The 20,341-nt window shown below is 39.4% G+C and overlaps 9 protein-coding genes, 2 non-coding genes and 2 pseudogenes across 12 annotated transcripts; 4 read left to right on the top strand and 9 right to left on the bottom strand.

Annotated features, from left to right (window-relative positions):
- Positions 1–23: 23 nt before the first annotated feature.
- LOC18019893 (non-functional pseudokinase ZED1) lies at positions 24–1,255 on the bottom strand. Its single transcript, XM_006402788.2, has one exon. It carries the CDS (start codon positions 1,142–1,144, stop codon positions 149–151), a length of 996 nt encoding a protein of 331 aa, XP_006402851.1. The 5' UTR covers positions 1,145–1,255; the 3' UTR covers positions 24–148.
- A 562-nt stretch (positions 1,256–1,817) lies between these two features.
- On the top strand, positions 1,818–3,001 carry LOC18019892 (non-functional pseudokinase ZED1). Its single transcript, XM_006402787.2, has one exon. The coding sequence runs from the start codon at positions 1,848–1,850 to the stop codon at positions 2,823–2,825; it is 978 nt and encodes a 325-aa protein (XP_006402850.1). The 5' UTR covers positions 1,818–1,847; the 3' UTR covers positions 2,826–3,001.
- LOC18019891 (non-functional pseudokinase ZED1) lies at positions 2,918–4,425 on the bottom strand. The gene has a single exon (XM_006402786.2). The coding sequence runs from the start codon at positions 4,331–4,333 to the stop codon at positions 3,278–3,280; it is 1,056 nt and encodes a 351-aa protein (XP_006402849.2). The 5' UTR covers positions 4,334–4,425; the 3' UTR covers positions 2,918–3,277.
- A 253-nt stretch (positions 4,426–4,678) lies between these two features.
- On the bottom strand, positions 4,679–5,493 carry LOC18019890 (annotated as a pseudogene).
- LOC18019889 (non-functional pseudokinase ZED1) lies at positions 5,485–6,984 on the bottom strand. Of its 2 annotated transcripts, none has more exons than XM_006402784.2 (2): positions 5,917–6,984; positions 5,485–5,816 (listed from the first exon to the last, which is right to left on the bottom strand). In XM_006402784.2, exon 1 carries the CDS (start codon positions 6,934–6,936, stop codon positions 5,959–5,961), a length of 978 nt encoding a protein of 325 aa, XP_006402847.1. In that variant the 5' UTR covers positions 6,937–6,984; the 3' UTR covers positions 5,485–5,816; positions 5,917–5,958. The 2 variants fall into 2 exon arrangements, with proteins under 2 accessions (XP_006402847.1, XP_024012871.1); XM_024157103.1 differs by having other exon boundaries at positions 5,779–5,816; positions 5,922–6,984.
- Positions 6,985–7,072: 88 nt separating this feature from the next.
- On the top strand, positions 7,073–8,388 carry LOC18019888 (non-functional pseudokinase ZED1). The gene has a single exon (XM_006402783.2). It carries the CDS (start codon positions 7,083–7,085, stop codon positions 8,238–8,240), a length of 1,158 nt encoding a protein of 385 aa, XP_006402846.2. The 5' UTR covers positions 7,073–7,082; the 3' UTR covers positions 8,241–8,388.
- A 104-nt stretch (positions 8,389–8,492) lies between these two features.
- LOC18019887 (non-functional pseudokinase ZED1) lies at positions 8,493–9,681 on the top strand. Its single transcript, XM_006402782.2, has one exon. It carries the CDS (start codon positions 8,577–8,579, stop codon positions 9,573–9,575), a length of 999 nt encoding a protein of 332 aa, XP_006402845.1. The 5' UTR covers positions 8,493–8,576; the 3' UTR covers positions 9,576–9,681.
- A 500-nt stretch (positions 9,682–10,181) lies between these two features.
- On the top strand, positions 10,182–11,459 carry LOC18019886 (non-functional pseudokinase ZED1). The gene is given in 2 exon segments (XM_024157196.1): positions 10,182–10,864; positions 10,867–11,459. Coding segments are annotated over 2 exon segments (1,122 nt in total). The 5' UTR covers positions 10,182–10,329; the 3' UTR covers positions 11,454–11,459.
- A 187-nt stretch (positions 11,460–11,646) lies between these two features.
- On the bottom strand, positions 11,647–11,842 carry LOC112087218. The gene has a single exon (XR_002899982.1). It is a non-coding gene; the product is annotated as a U2 spliceosomal RNA (small nuclear RNA).
- Positions 11,843–12,610: 768 nt separating this feature from the next.
- LOC112087146 lies at positions 12,611–13,472 on the bottom strand (annotated as a pseudogene).
- A 301-nt stretch (positions 13,473–13,773) lies between these two features.
- On the bottom strand, positions 13,774–13,969 carry LOC18019885. The gene has a single exon (XR_002899980.1). It is a non-coding gene; the product is annotated as a U2 spliceosomal RNA (small nuclear RNA).
- A 571-nt stretch (positions 13,970–14,540) lies between these two features.
- LOC18019884 lies at positions 14,541–17,921 on the bottom strand. The gene is made up of 8 exons (XM_006402779.2): positions 17,745–17,921; positions 16,477–17,270; positions 16,119–16,389; positions 15,832–16,023; positions 15,578–15,751; positions 15,309–15,479; positions 15,112–15,225; positions 14,541–15,031 (listed from the first exon to the last, which is right to left on the bottom strand). Exons 2-8 carry the CDS (start codon positions 17,205–17,207, stop codon positions 14,690–14,692), a joined length of 1,995 nt encoding a protein of 664 aa, XP_006402842.1. The 5' UTR covers positions 17,208–17,270; positions 17,745–17,921; the 3' UTR covers positions 14,541–14,689.
- A 1,615-nt stretch (positions 17,922–19,536) lies between these two features.
- On the bottom strand, positions 19,537–20,213 carry LOC18019883. Its single transcript, XM_006402778.2, has one exon. The coding sequence runs from the start codon at positions 20,153–20,155 to the stop codon at positions 19,811–19,813; it is 345 nt and encodes a 114-aa protein (XP_006402841.1). The 5' UTR covers positions 20,156–20,213; the 3' UTR covers positions 19,537–19,810.
- Between the last annotated feature and the right edge of the window lie 128 nt (positions 20,214–20,341).

Genomic DNA, 20,341 nt, shown 5'->3' with positions numbered 1-20,341 from the left:
CAAGATGAAAGTTTTACTCGGAAAACAGATATATTTATTAAAGGTAAGAAATCCAGCAATACACATTACACAACACTAGTATGAGCATGATCTCAAATCTTAAAATTCAACCATCCTCAGATCCAAATTTGCAGCATCTCAGGAGGGTTTAACAATCGAGTGATTTTTCAATTCGCTTGAGCTCTTTTGCCACCAAGATCATCTTTGGCCTGTCTTCATCCCTATACTCGCAGCATCTCAGTGCTAGGTCAAGAAACATTTTCATCTGACCAGGCCTCATGTCATTGGACTCACCTCCGAATTCAACAGTTTCTCCTCTCTTCTGCAGATCCTTGACATAATCAAGAATCCTACCTGTAGAACCCAACCCGCCATGTATTAAATGCAAAAATGCAGGTATTCCCGTAAGAAGAACCAACATAAAGATTCCAAAGCTGTACACATCTGTGTATTCTGTCACTATCTTCGTCAAGAAATAAAGCGGATCTCCGTATCCCAAATATCCCGGAGCTCCCAAATCTCCCAAATCTTGGATCCAAGTCTTACCTTTAGGGAGAGTAATAGAACGAGAGAAATCAGTCAGCTTAGCCGTCCAATTCTTATCCAACATAACACTTGTTGGATTGATATGTCTGTGTACAATGATCCTAGGAAAAGCCGTGTGAAGATAACTGATAGCGATCGCAACTTCCTTGGCAATTTTCAATCGAACATTCCAAGGCAACAAAGGTGCGTCTTTGTAACCAAAACTTCCTCGCTCGTTCAATTCTCCGTTTTCTGGCTTCTCAAACACCATGACTGGATAAGGAAATTCGAGACAGCATCCTGTGAGTTTGAGGAAACCACTATGATTGCTTACCCGAGCAGATATGACTATATCGTTGTAACCCTCTGGTTCCCACTTATCTTTGTAGTGTATAAGTTGCTTGATCGCGTATGATCTGCCTTCGATTACGCCGGGGAAGAAATTGGGATTGATGTCATGGAAATAATCTGTGGACTTGATTTGATCGGAAGAGAACATTCGGATAGGGTTTGATATGCCGTTACAGTCGGCGATGAGTTTCTGAAGAAATATGCTTCCATTTTTGAGGAAACATTCTCTGGCCTTGCGCTTCTCCTTCTTCCTTCTCCAGAATTCCATCGCCGAATGTTGCTTCGATCGCTAATTTCTACCGTTGACGTTGAGAAAGAAGACGATTCTTACAATTTCATTTTTTTTTATGTAAAAAACGAAGATTCTTTATCAAACATGCAACCGAGTCCATCTCTGAGTTATGTTGAATTAATCAACATCTAATACGAATCATCATATTTCCTTGACCATTAATCATCAGTTGTGTTGAATTAATCAACATTTTTATTCCCTATTTATTTATATTTCCTTGACCATATGTATTGGACAAAATTTTCCCTTTGAACCATCATCATCTTTTCTCCGAAAGAAATCATCTTGGCTCAAGTTTGCTTATACTAATTAATTAATCCATGCTCATGTTGATTAGTAGAAGACTGGATTGTTGGAGGAACAAGACGACGACGACGAAGAAGAACTCAGAAACAAATCAACGGCTGAGATTGTTCCAAGAGAACGGGAAGCTCCTCATCTCATAGAGCTTTGCAACGCCACGGGCCAGACTTCCTTCTTCCTTGTTGAGTCCATTAATACTTCATGGCCTATCTTCAAGGCCCATTTATAGACCCATATCGTAGACCAAGGCCTCTACCCATACCTGTTTTGGCTCTTTGGCTTCGTTGACTTGACTTGTGTTTGCGTCCATCTCCTTCTTTCTTGCGTATCTTTGTTTGCAGGAAGATGTTTAACATCATTTTCTGGGTGTGAAGAGATGCCGTGTTTGAACTTGTTGAGGAAGAAGAAGAAGAAAGAAGAGGAAATTCTAAGCCAAGAAAATGGGAGCTCACTGTTGGAGGAACTCATTGCATCTACAGGAGGTAAATACAATCCAATCCGCATGTTTTCTTCCCACCAAATCGTTACAGCTACAAACAACTTTGACTGGAACTACATGAGCTCTGTAGATAGATTCGTGTGGTACAAAGGTATGATTGATAATAGACGCGTGCTAATCAAAGCATATAAAGAGAAGCAGTACGGCCCTGACAATTTTTTCCGTGATATCGCCGTCTCATCTTTGATGAGCGGCAACAAGAACGTCCTCAAGCTCTTGGGATGTTGTCTAGAGTTTTCTACTCCGGTTCTCGTGTATGAGTACCCGGAAAATGGAGCTCTTACCTTTACAGGACATGCAAGGGAAAGCGCTAAGCCATTGCCTTGGAATGTAAGATTGAAGATAGCTAAGGAGATTGCAGATGCTGTAACGTATCTCCATACTGAATTTCCGAAAACTATAATTCATAGGGATTTAAAACTTGGAAACGTTTTCTTGGACGAGAATTGGACCGCCAAATTGTCTTGTTTCAGCCTCAGCATATCGATTCCAGAGGGAGAATCAGGCGTATATGACATCGTTTGTGGGACAACCAGCTATATCGAACCCAATTACCTTAGAACAGGTTTGGTCACTGAGAATGTCGACATATATAGCCTTGGGATCATCATGCTGATTCTTTTGACAGGAAAGTCTCGAGCACCTTTGGTTGATGGTTACTCTGTTCTTTTGCTTGATTATGTGCAGAAGATTCTTGAGCGAGGTCCGTTCACTGAACTGATAGACCCGTCAATGTTGAACGGCACAAGTGACAACATTCCTGATCAGTTAAGACAGCAAATGGAAGCATTCACTGAACTTGCTTTAAAATGTATTAAGTTTCAGACCAGGAGAAAATGTGCTCTCACATCATAGAGGTTGCAAAAGAACTAAAAACATATATGAACTCTTCTAGTGAGATTCAAAACGGATCTAACTATCTATCCATTATGCAGTCTTCTTAGTAGTGAAAGTTGTTATGATATTCTTGTTTCGAGCTTTCTTTCACGATATATGTTGTATCTAAACATCTGAGGATCCATTCTTCATAATGCAAGGATTTTATACTTTATCTCTATAATCGAACAATATGGTACAAAGGTATAATCGAAGATAAGTATTACTTGATAAGTCAAGCAACTAAAAAATCTCTTCTTTTGGACACCATAGATGCTCCTATCTTCATCATATATTCTGTGATTAACTGCTCCGATCTCACAAAGACATGTCACGAAATTCTTTCTTGAGGCTACAAAAACATCAAACTGGCAAGAATTCAAATGCAATAATAGTTGGGTAGAGTTTGTCTCAGAACAGAGGATGCCTAGTTAAGATCTCAAAAATGACGTATGAATCCGCCTGAGTTGTTTAGCTACTTGGATCATCTTTGGTCTGTCTTCATCTCTCTCCTCGCAGCATCTCAACGCAAGTACAACACACGCCTCCGACTGCAATCTTTGACCACTTGTGATGTCTTTTGCCATCATTGGATCTATTACTTCATCGAGCTTCCCATCCTCACATAGCCCTCTCACATAGCTAAGAAGACCTTGGGGATCTCCATCAGATCCCGTGAACACAGCCGGTTTGCCAGTGAGAAAAACCAACAAACAGATTCCAAAGCTGTAAACATCGGTATATTCCGTCACATAACTAGTGGCATGATATAAGGGATCGAGATACCCAAATGTTCCCAGGATTCTTTCAGCTTCTATACTTAATTTGTCTTCAGGGAGAGATATTGAGAAAGATAAATCAGACAACTTTGCAGTCCAGTTCTTGCTCAAGAAAACGTGCATTGGCTTAACATCTCTATGTATGATGATCTTAGAGAAGGCCATGTGAAGATAAGTCACAGCATTAGCAATCTCCTTTCCAATCTTTAATCGTAAACTCCATGGCAACACAGATTCCTCCCCGTTGACAATAATACCTCCTCGTTGATTCATAACTCCATGTTCTGCGTATTCAAACACTATAACTGGAAAAGGAAACTCGAGGCAACATCCTAATAGTTTTAGAAAGTTGTTGTGATTGCTCATGCGAGCAGACAAGACTATATCATTGTAAACCTCTTCAATTCTGTGTCCTGTAATTTCATCCTCGGAGAATCTCTTGATCATGTAGGATCTGTTTTCGATTTTACCTGTGTACCACTTATAGTACGCATCTTCCGCGACGAAACAACTTGAGTCGAAGTTATTGGTGGCTTGAATGATCTGGGAATTTGAAAAACTGCGTATAGGAATTGATTTACCGTTACAATCAGCGATAAGTTCTTTTACGAATTTGCTTCCGTTGTTCAAAAACCACCTCTTCTTCATGTCATTTTCCTTCATTTTCCCAGAGCCTGATTTCAGAAACATCTTCTTCATCGATTCCATTATCAGAGAAGGCCCAGATTCGAAGAAAGTAGATAGATCGAGGCTGAGCTCCTTGGATTCTCCGGCGACGATTCCCGATTGAAACGGTAAACCTCAGATACTCAGAAGAACCTTAGCCCTCCCGAAACTTCATCGACGCCTTCATCTTCTTCTCTGCACAAATCCCCAAACATCAAAATCGAATTTGATCACATTTCAACAAGTCACTACGGAGAGTGTATTAAACCGTAAAAAATCGGAGGTAAGAAACCGGTGTAAACCGTAATGTGAGTTTATGAATATAGCAAGAAATAAAAAACGGATCTATGTACTAGTCTTATTTACTTTCGGACCAGTAAATGTACATCAACTTAGTGATCTCTCAATCCGTTTGAGCTCGTTGGCGACATCGATCATCTTCGGTCTCTTCTCCACACTCTTCTCGCAGCATCTGATCAACGTTAGCTCAACAAACTTGTCCACCTGAAATCAGACAGCTTAGCCGTCCAGTTCTCGTCCAATAAAACATTCATGGGAGTTATATTTCTGTGTACAATGATCTTAGGGAACTCCGTGTGAAGATAAGTAACCGCGTTGGCGATCTCCTTTGCTACCTTTAGTCTTACATCCCAAGGCAAGAACTCTGTATACTTGGAACCGATACCTCCTTGGTGACTTAGAGTTCTGTTTTCTGCATGTTCAAACACCAGAACCGGGAAAGGGAACTCGAGACAGCATCCCAACAGCTTCAGGAAATTGCTGTGACTGGTAACACGAGCAGATATGACAATGTCGTTGTAAACGGCTCCAATTCCATCTCCATCTCCTTTGACTTTCTCCTCGGGAAACATCGTGATCATGTAAGATCTACCTTCGATGTTACCCGTGTACCAGGTGTAGTAAAGGTCACTCGTGACATAGCGGCTTGGATCAAAGCCATTTGTGGCCTTGAGGATCTGATCAGAAGAAAAGCTTCGGATAGGATTTGTCTTACCGTTGCATCCAGCTATGAGCTCTTTGAGAAAAGTGCTTCCGTTGTCCAAGAACCACTGTTGCCTCCTCTGTTTGCCCTTATTTCTCCAGAACCTCATGATCTTCTTCGGGTCAATGAAGAAAAGAAATGCCTTTGCAGTCTCAAAATGTTAATTGGCATTCAAAGTTGGCTCCTGGTGAATATATAACAGTATAATAATGCTGAATCTGACGCCATTGAAGTTTCAGAAAGTCAACTTTTTTCAAGTCAACGAGTTTGAAACTCACTCAATGATCAACACAAAAACTTTCATGAGGTTTCAGCGTTGTATCCTAATCGAGATAAACAATTCCAATGAGAATAATTTTAAGCTAGTTCTCGAAACTATGGCTCCTGCTTTGGGATCTAAATCGAAAGCTAAGAACTACTCCATAGTACAACACTGAGCTTTTCTGAAAACCAGAACCATCTTTCATATTCTGCCTGCTTTCTGAACCTGAAGATGGATTTATTTACCTTCTAAACTCATTCCTGAATCAAAATGAAAGTTAACAGATATATTTATTAAAGGAAGAAATCAAGCAATACACAATACAGAACACTAGTATGAGCATGATCTCAAATCTTAAACCTGACCATCCTCAGATCCAAATTTGCAGCATCTCAGGAGGGTTTAACAATCGAGTAATTTTTCAATTCGCTTAAGCTCTTTTGCCACCAAGATCATCTTTGGCCTGTCTTCAATCCTTTCCTCGCAGCATCTCAATGCTAGCTCAAGAAACATTTTCATCTGACCAGCAAGCCTCATGTCGTTGGAATCACCCCCGAATTCAATAGTTTCTCCTCTCTCCTGCAAATCCTTTATATAACGAAGAATGCTACCTTCAGGACCCAATGCTGGTATTCCCGTAAGAAGAACCAACATAAGGATTCCAAAGCTGTACACATCTGTGTATTCTGTCACAATTCCCGAATGGTAATAAACCGGATCTAAGTATCCGAGAGTTCCTGTCACCCTATCTACGACCCACGTCTTCCCTTCTGGGAGTATTACGGAAATCGAGAAATTAGTCAGCTTAGCCGTCCAATTCTTATCCAACACAACACTCTTTGGATTGATATTTCTGTGTATAATGATCCTGGGAAAAGCCGTGTGAAGATAAGTAATAGCGATCGCAACCTCCTTGGCAATCTTCAATCGAACATTCCAAGGCAACAACGGCTCGTCCTCGCCACCAACACTTCCTCCATGGTTCAAAACTCCATACTCTGGCTTCTCAAACACCACGACCGGATAAGGAAATTCGAGACAGCATCCTTTGAGTTTGAGGAAACCACTGTGATTGCTTACCCGAGCAGATATGACTATATCCTTGTAACTCTCTGGTTCCCACTTATCTCTATAGTATATAAGTTTCTTGATCGCGTATGATCTGCCTTCGATTACGCCGATGAAGTACTCAGAGAAAGAACCCAACCACTGGGGATCGGAGTGATTCGTGGCCTTGGAGATTTGATCGGAAGAGAACATTCGGATAGGGTTTGATATGCCGTTACAGTCGGCGATGAGATCCTCAAGAAACGTGCTTCCGTTTTCGAGAAAACACTCTCTCGCCTTGCGCTTCTCCTTCTTCCTTCTCCAGAATTCCATCGCCGAAAATGATTGCTCAGATCGCAATTTCAGTATGTAAACGAGTGGATCTCAAAGTATGTTGATTAACATACAGTACGAACTATATATAAATATACTTTTATTTATTTATTTTTGACTCAAATGTATTGGACAAAACTTTCCCTATGACCCATCTTCATCTTTTCTCCGAAAGAAATCATCTTGCCTCAAGTTTTGGAGTTTCTTTTACTGATCCGTCCATGCCCATGTTGATCAGAAGATTGGATTTTTGGAGGAACAAGACGAAACATAAGAAGAACTCAGAAACAAATCAACGGCTGAAATTGTTCAAAGAGAACGGGAAGGTCCTCTTAGAAGATCTCATAGAGCTTTGCAACGGCAAATCCAATCCAATCAAAACCTTCTCTGCTAACCAAATCCTCGAAGCCACCAATAACTTCAGCGAGAGCAACCACCTGATTCGGTTCGAGCTCATGTACAGAGGTATCCTCGAAAACCGTCCTGTCCTAATCAAAAGACCCATATGGAAGCTGTACACATCTGATACATTAGCAAAGATCTGTCGAGACATAGCGGTCTCATCAATGGTCAGTGGTCACAAGAATTTCCTCAAACTGTTAGGATGTTGTCTCGAGTTTGAATATCCGGTCTTAGTTTGTGAATATGCAGAACGTATACCTTCCAATACTCCAAACCTGGGATTAGGAATGCGAATTAAGATAGCGAAAGAGATTGCGATTGCTGTTTCTTACCTTCACACCGCGTTTTCAAGAACTATGATCCATATGGATATACAACCTTCTAACATTTTCTTGGATTCAAATGGAACAGTAAAGCTAAGTGGGTTTTGTCTCTGTGTCTCGATTCCAGAAGGAGAGACATTTGTTAAGGTTGATGCTGACAGAGTAGAAGGAGTATTAGATTACCTCGAGTATAAGTATGTGACGACTGGTGTAGTCACTGAGAATACCGATGTTTTCAGCTTTGGAGTGTTGTTGCAAAATCTTTTGACCACAAAGCATAGAGTGGTTGATTGTTGCAGTGATGATGAACGTATGCCTGAGAAGTTTGTATCCGAACAAAATGTGATGAATCTGAGGATTTCAGATAGGGTATCCAAATTTGTGGAAGAGGGAAGAATCTTTGAGATCTTGGATCCAAATATGTTCGAAAGTATGGATGGTGATGAAAATCAAGAACGCGAGAGACAGCGAATGGAAGCAGTCATTATGCTCTCACTCAGATGCACTGGTAACAGAGGTGATGTTCCAAAGATGATGGAAGTGGCCAAGGAACTAAAAAGGATTGAGAGATGGACATAGAACTAGAAGAGATGTTGTAAACTTTACTGGGTGAATTTGTAATAATAAAGAGTTCTGGTGTTTGAACACGTAAAGAATGTAGTACCTCTAGGCGAGGAGGTGTCTTGATTTTGTTGTATGTATAATGGAGCCACCAAGATATTATAATTTATTGGATCAATTTGTAAAATCTGAAAATATATGGGTCAAACTGAAAAAATCCTATCGGCGGAATTTTGAGTAAACTTGTCAAGAAGAAGAACAGGTCCTCAAAGTTGCTCCTTTGAAAAACAAAAACATGAACTTTCTCTTTGAGATTAATTAGTTTAAAATTTGTTTCTCTTGTAAGATTATCTAATGAGCAAAAACAAGAAGAAGAACAGATCGGATTTGACAAATGGAGGGATTCTATTGGAGGAGCTAATCGTATCCTTCGACGGCAAAACCAATCCGATTCGTTGCTTCTCCTCCGATCAGATCCTTAAAGCGACCGACAATTTCTCCGAGAGCCGAGTCATCTCAAGCTGGGGATATTTCATCTGGTACAGAGGCGTAATCGAAGACAGACCCGTCTCAATCAAGAAATGGTCAAGCCAAAACCTTTCAAGCTTCACAGAAGCGTATCGCGATATCTCCGTGTCATCTCAGATGAGTGGACACAAGAATGCTCTTAAGCTCCTAGGTTGTTGCTTGGAGTTTGATCTTCCGGCTTTAGTATGTGAGTACACAGAACACGGTCCGCTCAACAGAGACGGAGGAATCTCAAGCGGAGAGGTTTTGCCATGGAAAGTGAGATTGAAGATTGCCAAAGAGATTGCGAGTTCTGTGACTTATCTCCACACGGCGTTTCCGGAGGCTATAATCCACCGGAACATAAACCCGACGAACATTTTCATCGACGAGAATTGGACGGCGAAGCTTTCTGATTTCTGGTTCTGTGTTGCAATACCAGAAGGGGAATTGTATGTAGAAGACGATGTGAAAGGGGTTATTGGGTTTGTTGATCCAGATTATTACTGGACAATGAAAGTTACAGAGAAAGTTGATATTTATAGCTTTGGAGTTGTGATGTTGGTTTTGTTGTCCGGAAGAGCTGCTGTGTTTAATGGACCAGACGAGACTCCAATGTCGCTTAACGATCATGTGTCTGAGATTATGGAGAAAGGTGGGTTTGAAGAGATTGTTGATAAAGAGATATGGAACGTTTCGGCTGGTGATGATTTGGTTTCGAGACGGTCACAGGTTGAAGCTTTTCTTAGATTAGCTTTGAGATGTGTAAGATACAAGAAAGTAGATACAGTGAGTAGTATGATTGAAGTTGCTAAAGAGCTCAAATTTATTGAGAAACTCTCTTAACTAGTCCTCATTCATTAGTTTCTTTATTCTTGAACGTTGTTAACCTTTGAGAATATAGTGATGTCTCGAAAGTTTTTTGTTATATATCAAGAACCAGATTTTCATATTTGTTTCTTCTAGATTCCATTTACGGATAATGTTGTTGTCTGGGCAAACTAAAGATGGTAACTTTGCCTCCAAAGTGAAATAAACAAAGTGTGAACACTGAACACATTCCCTCTAATGTGTGGATGCTCTTGAAAGTCAACTCTTTTCTTCGGCCGACTACATTATTGGACCAATACCACTTTTTTCCCCCGGGGATACATTATATCTAATATTTAATCTTGATATGCCTTCGTTCTCGTGTTCTACATAATTGATGATGCTTTCGCTTCTGAGGTACGATCTTGATTCTTTCCAATTTCGTAGACATTATTATGGATCGGATTCCAATTCTTGTCTCCATTTCAGCTTAGGTGTTCATTACTTCTACATTAATTGCAATAAAACTCATCAACTACTATTGAATATTTCTTAGTAGCTCCATTAAGAGATGTTGTGTGTAATGAATATTCCAATTCTTGTCTTGTTGTGTAGACACTAGAGATCTGGAGGGTGGTTTTGGGGGACATCTGAAACCCAATCTACTATTCTCTCTGTATTTTCCAGCTGTTGAGTGTGGATTGATGGAGTTTCTAGGGGAAAGCATTCACACAGATTAGCTTTTGTCTTCTTTTGCTCTAAAGGATACAACTTTGAAGAGTTCTATAAGATGGATTTGTGGAGATCAAAACGAATTGGAGCCAAGACAAGGCAAAAGAATGTCAAAGAGAATGGTGAGGTTGTTCTGAAGGAGCTCGTTGAATGTTGTGATGGAAAATGCAATCCTATCAGAAACTTCTCTTCCGATCAGATCATCAAAGCAACAAATAACTTCTGCCAAAGTAACCGTGCTTCCCGGATTGATGTTTATTACCGTTGCTATAAAGGCATGCTCGATGACCGTCCAGTACTCATCAAGAAAGGGAAATACGCGCTTGATGTGAAAGAGATTTGTCAAGACATAGCAATCTCATCAATGGTTTCCGGTAATAACAACTTCCTCAAGCTATTGGGATGCTGTCTTGAGTTCTCTCCTCCTGTCTTAGTCTTTGAGTATGCTGAGATTATAACTCTTGGTCCATTAGTTGCGTCTGATCCAAAACACATGAGGAGGATAAAGATAGCAAGAGAGGTCGCAAACGCTTTGACTTACCTTCACACTGCATTTTCAAGGGCTTTCATTCACTCGAATCTAGATCCTTTCACCATTTCTTAGATGAGAATGGGATCGCAAAGCTCGGGAATTTTTGTAACTGTATCTCCATTCCCGAAGGAGAGACTTATGTTCATGATGATACATTACAGAAGTACCATGAGTTTAGGCGCAATACCTTAAAGGAAACACATGGACTTGGTGTGTGTTACTTACCGGTCATTGATCCTGAATACAAGTCAACCGGTAAGGTCACAATAAAGACCGATATGTACAGCTTTGGAACGTTCTTGCTAGCTCTTTTGCAGATAAAGGAAGTTGATGATGAGCTATCTTTATCTTCGGATATGCTTAGAGCATTAGCTGATTTGTTCATCAAACCTGATGACGATGCGCTGTTCCCGCTTCACCATCACGTTTCGAAGATATTGAGGAAGTTTGGGTATGCAGAAGTTATAGATTCAGATATAAGTAGAGATGTGAGCAATCTAGCTGCTTCCCCGGTTAAATGCTTTCTTAGATTAGCGCTGAGATGCATCGGATACAACTTAGGAGACCCGTTGATTAGCATGATTCAAGTGGCGAAAGAGCTCAGGCTGATTGAGAAATCTGCAAGTGGCGAAAGAGCTGAGGCTGATTGAGAAATCTGCAACTTTTCCATCAAACAGTTTAGCTCCATATAAACGTAACTTTACTACGATTTAGATGATATTTAACCAACTATGATGATATCAACCCATCCGATTTTTTCACATTTTCTCTATGTTAAAAAGTGCATAGTTAGTGCTTACCTTAAATAAATTAAGAAGTAAAAAATTGTGAACTGCTAATTTGGTGGGTTGAGCCGGGCCCGTGCAATAGTGCAACGCATGGGCGACTCGTGAAAGCCTAGATAGCAAGCTACCTTAATGGGCTTTCTCCCTTAAAAAATAGAGTTAATATCGTGTGAGCCGATGGCCCACATATCATATATTAAACTGATAAGAACAGATACTACACTTGATCTTAGCCAAAAGGCCGAGAAAGGTATGATTTGTAAGCGAGGCTTGGTTTCTTTTTTATAGAGCCAAGCTTTTGAGCAACCTTCTTTAGAATGCCGATGTGGGACTTTTATACAGCCTCATTTTACTAACTCAAATTTCTTTTTTCTTCAAACAAAGAATACGATAAATTCTCTTCCATCACGAACCAAGTATTCTCTCTGTAAATTTGAGAGGTTGAGGTAGAATTGTCTACGCCTAAGAAGTACCGAGATTTTGGTTTTGTTCTTTCTTTCTCCTCCAATGTGTTTCCATCTCTTATGCAGTGTACATAGTCAAGTAGATTTTATTCTCAGATTCTGTGTATACGGTAGTTGTTTGCTTTCATCGGTCTAAATTAACATTATAGATCCGAATAGGTTTTGAGTATCGTTGAAATAGTTGAGAAACAGATAGATGAAATCAAGAAATTGGGTCAGAAGAAAGAGAATTCCAAATTATTAGTGTCCTTATGGTTGTGATTGTTGTTAAAGAGTTGGTTGGCTCTTCAAACGCTAAATGCTCTTCTCTAGGAGCATATTTATCTGATCAAATTCTTACAGCTACATATAAAAACTTCGGGACTTCCCTAAAAAGCTCATATATATGATAACATGAGCTGCCCTAAAAAATCTCAAGATTTTGGTTTCTAATCATTCACACAGAGTACACTTATCTAAAGTTCATATCTTACATTTCAAACCTCTGCACTTTCCCATTGTATCTCGAAATTGATGATACTGATACTTTGGCTATAACAAATGTAAGTAAGAGGAGAATCATCCCAGTTCCTCAAGCTCCACGTCGGTTGTATATCCTTTTCTTTGTATAACAGAAGCATTTCTGGACATTCCAGAGACTTCTTCTCCTACCTCTGCCACTTTCTCTGCTACGTCGATTGATGATGGAGGAAAGTATGCAAACAGGTGATGCTGCATAAGGGAAATTTAGTCCTAATAAATTCTGTTCCGCAATGCTCTGTTGAGAAACGGAAAGTAAAAAGTATACTGAGTGCAAAGATCAAAAAGAAAGTAAAAAAGGTATTTAAATTTGCCACCTCGCTGTTGAGCTCTTGTAGGACAGCTCCAGCGACATGAACAGAACAGAAATTATCAGGTGTTAACTTGCAGAGTATTCTTCTGATCAGTGAAAGACTCTGATGGATGTGCATACCAATGAATCAATCAAAGAAAACTTCAGTTTGAGAGAGCTTAATCAAGAACTTGATGGAGATATCAAAACAGAACCTCTTCTTTAATGGATAAATTCATAAGCATGAATTTTGGGAGCGTAACTAGATCGCTAAGTTCGTTTAACAAACTAAGGTAAACCTGAAACATAAGAAACATAAGAGCTGAGAAGATCAAGATCCTAAAAGCTACTACACTCATAATGTTAAATCGTGTTTATATTACCTGGAAAACATCATTTCCGCAAAAATTTAACAACTAAAATGAAATCAGATACGGTGTAAAAATTCTAAAAGCTACTACACTCATAATGTTACTCACTGTCCTTGAATCCAATGTTTACAAGCATGGATTTAGAGTCTTGAAATTCGGCGAGCAGTGTGAAGCCTGTGAGCTGAGCTAGAGTAGTCTCGTACAACCGGATAGAGTGAGATCTCGAGCACTGCAACATTTCTCTTAGCTCTTCTTCAAGTTTCTTGATTCTGTCTCCAATTTTTCGTCTTTTAGTTTCAGAGCTTCTGCATCCTCACTTTTCTCTTTGACATCATCACTTCGTTCTCACTTCCACCGCTAATGCCATCTTTTGAAGCATCTTACAAGTCTTCGACTTATTTTTACCAAATTGAATCGGTCTTTATCGACATTGACACCTTCACAAGTTTCTGAAAATAATTCCTCCCCACGAAGGTTACATACTTCTACTTAGTATAAATTTACTAAATTTAACTAGTTAGAATTAAACTGTTAATTTGGTGGGTTGTGCCAGGCCCGTGCAATAGTGCAACGCATGGGCGACTCGCGAAAGCCCAGGTAGCAAGCTACCTTAGTGGGCTTTCTCCCTCAAAAAATAGAGTTAATATCGTGTGAGCCGATGGCCCACATATCAGATATTAAACTGATAAGAACAGATACTACACTTGATCTTAGCCAAAAGGCCGAGAAAGGTATGATTTGTAAATTGGGCTCAGCTTCTTTTTTATAGTGCCAGGCTATGAGTAACGCTTATTTACTTACCGATGTGGGATTTTTGTGTGTTTCCTTCTTTTTATACTATTATCCTCCTTTCTTTTTCTCTATAGTTATTTGCTAAATTACGAAACTCAGAAGTAGAAAGATGGAAACTTCGAAAAGTTCTTTGGAACGCAAAAATGGAAGGACTTGGTTGATCAGGAAATTGAAGTATTCGCTTGAAATTTCAAATGGGAGTCGGTTATTAATGCAATATCCTAGTACAACCTGAGCTGTTCTCGTGTTTCCTTTTGGATCCTGGTGGCAAAATTCTTCAGTCAGAGGAGTAACAAGATTATATTTTGTTCTTGTCTTCCTCTTCCAGTTGGTTTCCATCTCTTTTACAATGTACGTATGGATCAGGATGTGCGCTTAGTTGACATTATAGTTATAGATCCGATTAGGCAGATTCCAAGATAACAGCCTTTTGTCAAGAAGTTGAGAAGCAGATACATAAAATCAAGAAGTTGGTCTACAAAAACACAATTCCCACTTATTAGTATATCTATGGGTGAGATTGTTGTTAACGGAGCTGTTTACCGAGCTAAATACAATGGTCTAGGAGCATATATAACTTTGAAAAGACTTGGTTTGCTTCAGTTGTGAATTGGTATAACTAGAGCTTCACTAGAAAACTCAATATTTTGGCTTCTAATCAATTTACATAGACCACACTTCCCTAAGAAGCTCATATCTTACATTTGTAACCACTGCACCTATTTGCTCATCTTCCTGCTTCACCTTCCCAATTTCTCTCGAGATTGGTGATGATACCAACACTTTGTCGATAACAAATGTAAGAGGAGAATCCAGTTCCTCAAGCTCCTCGTCGCTCGTGTATCCTTTTCTCTGTATCACAGACGCGCTCCTCGACATTCTAGAGATGTCTCCTCCTACCTCTGCAACTTTCTCTGCTACATTGACTGATGACGGAGGAGTGTATGAAACAGGAGAAGCTGCATAAGGGAAGCTAACTCCTGAAAACTTCTGGTCCGAAATGCTCTGGTGAGAATCAAAATAACAAAAGGTTTAGTGAATGCAAAGAAGAGTGAAGAGTAAAAAGAATGATTTGCATTCGTTACCTCGGTCTTAAGCTCTTCTAGGACAGTTCCAGGGACATGATCAGGACAGAACTCATCAGGTGTAAAGTTGCAGAGTATTCTTGTGATCAACGGAAGGCTTATCGATGGGCATACCTATGAATCAATCAAAGACAAAAAGTCAGTTTGAAGAGAGCATAATCAAGAACTTAAGAGTAATAGAGATAAAGAATCAAAACCTCTTCTCTAATGGATAAGTCCATAAGCATGTCTTTTGGGAGCATAAGTAGATCGCTAAGTTCATTTAACAAACTGAAGGATTTCTCGCTTTCAATGAGATCAGTTTCTTCCACAGAATCTCTCGTGTTGATGTCGAACATTTCAGCGAGGCATCTAGACCAATTGCCAATCTAGAAGCGAGAGGTTATAACATTCAAGGACATTAGTATCTTCTCATATGAAGTGTATATAACAACAATAATCTGATTCATGTTTCTTGATGTTGTACCGCGTTTTTAAGCTGTGCACCGGATCCAAAGCTTAAGTGTCCAGCAGGGATAGGCAGAACTTTGGAATCGAGGATAGGATCGGAGACAGGATCAGTGGGAATCTGATGCTCTGACTCACGCAATATAGCGTTGAACATGGCTATATCAACTCGAGCTATACACTTCTCCATTACCTGTTAAGAGATAGACAAAAAAATAAGATTCCAATAGCTTTACATACTTTAGGCTACTGCCTTTGCACTTATCTGAGTACCATTTTGGCCAAAATAGGTAAGCAACCGCACTCGTGCCCTGATCCTCGCATAGGACAGAGCCGTGATAGAGCCACTCTCAACGCGTTTTGCCATAGGCTGATTGAAAAACTTCCTTGCTCTTCATCTCCCAATACAGGTTTCTCATTCGTTTTACTGCTGTTTTCAGGGGATTGCATGTGAGGTGTGAAAACCTGAAAAGACAGGAGAGAACACGAACAAATTTGAGATAGCTGAAAGAAGGGATCTTTCTTCATATTAAGATAGGAGTATTTATTTGATACTTCACCTGCCACCAAACAGATTCAATGATTCTAGAGAATATCCAGAATTCGACTTTCTCTAATACTGCAGTGAAGGTTTCGCTTTCCTGCCAATCTTGGAAACTATTTGATTCTTGAGTACATTGGTTCTTTTTCCTTCTTAGATTCCCTGAACCACTTTGTTCACTACCATTTGATACAGAGGTCTGTGTGAGATGACTTGGAACATGATACTTACCAAACTCATGAGAAATAATCTCTCTTAAAGCGATAATGTTCGATAACCAGAAGGTCAACCTGAAACATATGGAACCAAGAAAATGCTGAGAAGATCAAGATCCTAAAAGCTACAACACTCATACTGTTAAATTGTGTTTGTGTTACCTGGAAACATCATTTCCGCAAGATTTAGCAACTAAAATGAGACCAGAGACGGTGTTTCTAGCGATGGTTGTTCGCTTTCCTCGACTCCAATGTTTACAAGCATGGATATAGAGTCTTGAAATTCTCCGAGCAGGCGTGTGAACCTTGTGAGCTGAGCCAGAGTGGTCTGGTACAATCGAATAGAGCGAAATCTCCAGCGCTGCAACTTCTCTTAGCTCTTCTTCAAGTTTCTCAATTCTTGTCTCCAAATCCTCAACCTGTTGTTTCAGTGCTTCTTCATCCTCTAAGTTATCACTTCTCTCCGTGACATCACATGCCTCGTTCTCACTTTCAGAGCAAGATGCAGAATCCATCTTTTCATTAGCTACAGCATCAAGGTCTTTGTCTTCTTCTTCTTCATCATCTTTCTCCATATCACAAGCCGGGCCATTCACAGTTTCTTCCTTCTCTATTTTCTCTGTAACTCTACCAGAGTCGGACACTTGTTGAGTATCTAAAGACCCATTTGCCGTATCATCCACTGTCTCGTCAACCTCAAAGAGCTCTGATTGTGAAGCTATATCATTTACTACTAGTGAGACATTAGATTCTTCCTTAGTGTCTAAAGCTTTGAGTTTTTCTTTCACTGAAGATCTTTTAGCACCGTTGGTCTTCTGTGGCTTTTGATCTCTTTTACCATTCTTCATGGACCGATTCGACTGAACATTGTTGGTTGTTCTTCCCTTCATCATCTAACCTTTTCTTTCAATTTTCTTTTTCCTTTGCAGCAGTTACGTAAGAGCTTTCAATAAAGCCTGGAGAAGAACAACAGTGATTAATAATAAACTGAGACAGAGCAAATGGACAAAAACTCAGTTGCGTAATATTCCTGAAATCCAAGGCAAATTTAAGATATAAGAAGGAAAACGACAACATTATCGGCACTTGTAATGGTTTGTCTCAATCTACATGTTATTAAAACAAACGAATTTTTTTTAATATAATACCAAAAAAAGACAAGTCCCCACAGAAGAAATCAATAGATTATCACAATTTCCAAAGTTGTGCTGATAGAAACGAGTGAATTCACTACCTAGTAATTCACAATAATGATTTTGTGGTGATAAACCCACGAGTTTCAAACAGTTAATAAAATTTCTACAGCGTCTGAGAATGTTTCAGTTTCAGACAAATGGGGAATCTTAAACTGAAGATCATATAACGTTACACTTGAGGAAGGAAAAAAAAAAAAGAAGACAAAGATGGAAAGTGGAAAATGGAAAATTTACGATGTGACTGAGGATCTCGAGGAAGAAACAGAACACCAAAAAAAACAAAAAAAAAAAAAAAAGTTTCAGAAAACAGCTGCTTCGCTTGGGGATCACCAAGAAACCAGCTTTGTTCCTCAAATGAGTTCTCTTTATCTAGAAACTGTAAAAGCCACTTTCTCTCTCTCTCAGTTTAGAAAAATCGGAAGTTGCACATGAGAGTACAGGCTTTTTTAAATGAAGCATTTAAAATCATGAACCGTATACGGTACGGACAGTGAAGATCGTGGTCGTTGTTGTGAAGGATGCCATTACATGTAACCGGGAAGCTTTGTCGGTGGTTCATGTAGTTTACCGGGAGTTGCCGGTCACATTGTACTCTTTTACTTTTAGTCAGAGTAATGATGACCGTATTGTCCCTTTCACTTTCGTCCTTCAGATCTTCTTGCCTTCCACTTCTAAACAGAGATTGTAATTTAGATTCGGATTTTATATATTTTACATCGGATTTTACATCTTAGAAATAAAAATGTGAAAGTTATTTTGTTTGTTTTTATCATGAAAGGTAGAAGCAGAACTCTTTTTTTGTTTTGGATGATTGTTATTTTGTTTGTGAACAAGGTAATATACAGCTAGAAAATAGTTAAAGCAAAAGCTTTGCTTTAATTAGACAATTATTTTATGAACATTTTTTTTCTGAAAACCACTTTAAATGAGTAATACCGACATAACGCAAATGATGATTTTGGAACTGATGCAAACAATATAATAAATATCATCAATGCAACTAGCAGCAACAGCAATTGAGTAGACCAACCAGTTTCAGTGTTCACTGTTTGTCTGTTTATGAACAGCCAGCGAACATTCAAATAAGTTAATACCATCATTTTCAGTTGAACCAATTTGGCCAACTCATGAAAGTGTGGCAGGGATTTCATATTTGGATTTTGGTTTAGATTTTCTGGTTCTAGGATCGGTTTTTCGGGTTCGTTTTTTTTTTGGGGAAATCGGTTTAAACTGAGTGGACATCACAACGTATGAAGAACAAAGGGATTTCACAATCACAAACTCAAAGGAAGGACTGAGACAGAGTAAGAATACAAACAACCAAAATGGGATGAACAGATCAAGGTATTCTGAGAAACAGCATCAGTCAATTTATAGAGATTTATCACAGAACCCTAAATTACCTAGAAGATCCAAAGGATGCAGCTAAAGAAAATAAAGTCTTCATTTGATCTATATACATAGTGTAGTTAATCAGAACCTCTTTTCCAAAAACCGATATCAAATACTCTCAGGTTGTTTCAAGCTTTCAATTTGGCCCCAGAAACAACTAACATAATGGTTATAAATGGGAAGCACCAATTGAAGTTTCAAAAGTTTAGATCCCAATATGCTTGGAAACAAAACAACAGGATTCTACTTTGTTACATCCTATAACTGATCAATCTCACTTCCTAACTCCACGAGTATACATGCTAGAATCTTAAGCTATGGTTATGAACCTTCTCGAGGCTTCCATAGCTACAAAACAAAGGAGTGAAACTCTCTCTAACCAGAACTATACTTAATACCCTCTTACTGTATAAGTGAAGTGGAAACCGGAATCCATACATAAATTTATTGCACAAGGTCATAAGATAAGGAACTACCATTCACAGAGAACAGAACCAAACCAGGTTCTAACCCAATAAATCAAACGATGTGAGCTAAAAATAATGCACTGTTAATCAGCTTCTCCAAGTAATCTGGGAGACCATCTAGATAATAAACCAGCAAGTATTAAAATTTGAGAAGTTATGTGTAAGAGGATTGGAGGCAAGTACTTTGAAACATCATCAAAAAGTAATTTGAGTTACATATAACCATCGTCAAGAGTTAAAGATCGCTTATTTCATCAAACATTTATCGACACTAAACATTAAACAGGAAGAGGAGGGGAAACAAAAACGAAACTTTAGGTCACTAGTATCTGTGATCATCATAAAACGGGAAAAAAAAACTCCTCAAAATCCCCTGAAAAGAAACTAAACACACATACCAGATCAACCATAGAATCATCTCCACTATCCCAAGATCAGGGACTAATCGGACGAATCTCCCGCAGACGCGAGTTTCTCCATTTCGAGGCGCTCGAGAGCTTTCTGATGAGCCCAGGTCTCGATTGAAAGATCAGGTTTGGCATTGAGACCGACACCGAGGATAACAATCGTGAGGAAGCTTGTGATGTAACAAGGAAGCTCCCAATCTTCCCATTTGCGCGACTGTCCCGGAGGCGGCGGAGTCCGGTTCATGAAAAATCCTTTGGGACGCTCCTCGTGACCTGGCGTCGCCCACCGGCTTGGACCGGCAGATGTGGACCCTGATCGGAAAAGGATCCGGTTTCGGAGCGTCTTCGCTGCGACGATCAATGGCTGCGTCGTCGCCATTGCTGTGATTCCGATTTTCTATGTGAGCGACCAGACGGAAAATAAGATCTTTTAGTTAAAACGCGAGTGAGCTTACAAAACTCCTGAAACGACGTCGGTTTAAGTGAATTCGGGATCATAGACAAAACGCTGCCGTTATGAAGGAACAAAACCAAATTCTCAAGTTTTACATGATCCCTTAATAAA

The sequence above is a fragment of the Eutrema salsugineum genome, unplaced genomic scaffold (assembly GCF_000478725.1).
Source record: "Eutrema salsugineum unplaced genomic scaffold, Eutsalg1_0 scaffold_19, whole genome shotgun sequence".
Lineage (NCBI taxonomy): Eukaryota > Viridiplantae > Streptophyta > Magnoliopsida > Brassicales > Brassicaceae > Eutrema > Eutrema salsugineum.
This window is presented reverse-complemented; position numbering and strand designations above follow the sequence as displayed.

What these genes read in the sequence shown, in the direction of transcription:
- LOC18019891 (XM_006402786.2), bottom strand. Translation starts at nt 4,333, where the DNA reads ATGGAATCGATGAAGAAGATGTTTCTGAAATCAGGCTCTGGGAAAATG.
- LOC18019887 (XM_006402782.2), top strand. Translation starts at nt 8,577, where the DNA reads ATGAGCAAAAACAAGAAGAAGAACAGATCGGATTTGACAAATGGAGGG.
- LOC18019883 (XM_006402778.2), bottom strand. Translation starts at nt 20,155, where the DNA reads ATGGCGACGACGCAGCCATTGATCGTCGCAGCGAAGACGCTCCGAAAC.
- LOC18019884 (XM_006402779.2), bottom strand. Translation starts at nt 17,207, where the DNA reads ATGATGAAGGGAAGAACAACCAACAATGTTCAGTCGAATCGGTCCATG. An exon ending in TTGAATCTGTTTGGTGGCAG is followed by an intron (nt 16,024 to 16,118) that starts GTGAAGTATCAA and finishes CTGTCTTTTCAG; the next exon opens with GTTTTCACACCTCACATGCA. An exon ending in GTGCACAGCTTAAAAACGCG is followed by an intron (nt 15,480 to 15,577) that starts GTACAACATCAA and finishes TCTCGCTTCTAG; the next exon opens with ATTGGCAATTGGTCTAGATG.
- LOC18019888 (XM_006402783.2), top strand. Translation starts at nt 7,083, where the DNA reads ATGACCCATCTTCATCTTTTCTCCGAAAGAAATCATCTTGCCTCAAGT.
- LOC18019889 (XM_006402784.2), bottom strand. Translation starts at nt 6,936, where the DNA reads ATGGAATTCTGGAGAAGGAAGAAGGAGAAGCGCAAGGCGAGAGAGTGT.
- LOC18019893 (XM_006402788.2), bottom strand. Translation starts at nt 1,144, where the DNA reads ATGGAATTCTGGAGAAGGAAGAAGGAGAAGCGCAAGGCCAGAGAATGT.
- LOC18019892 (XM_006402787.2), top strand. Translation starts at nt 1,848, where the DNA reads ATGCCGTGTTTGAACTTGTTGAGGAAGAAGAAGAAGAAAGAAGAGGAA.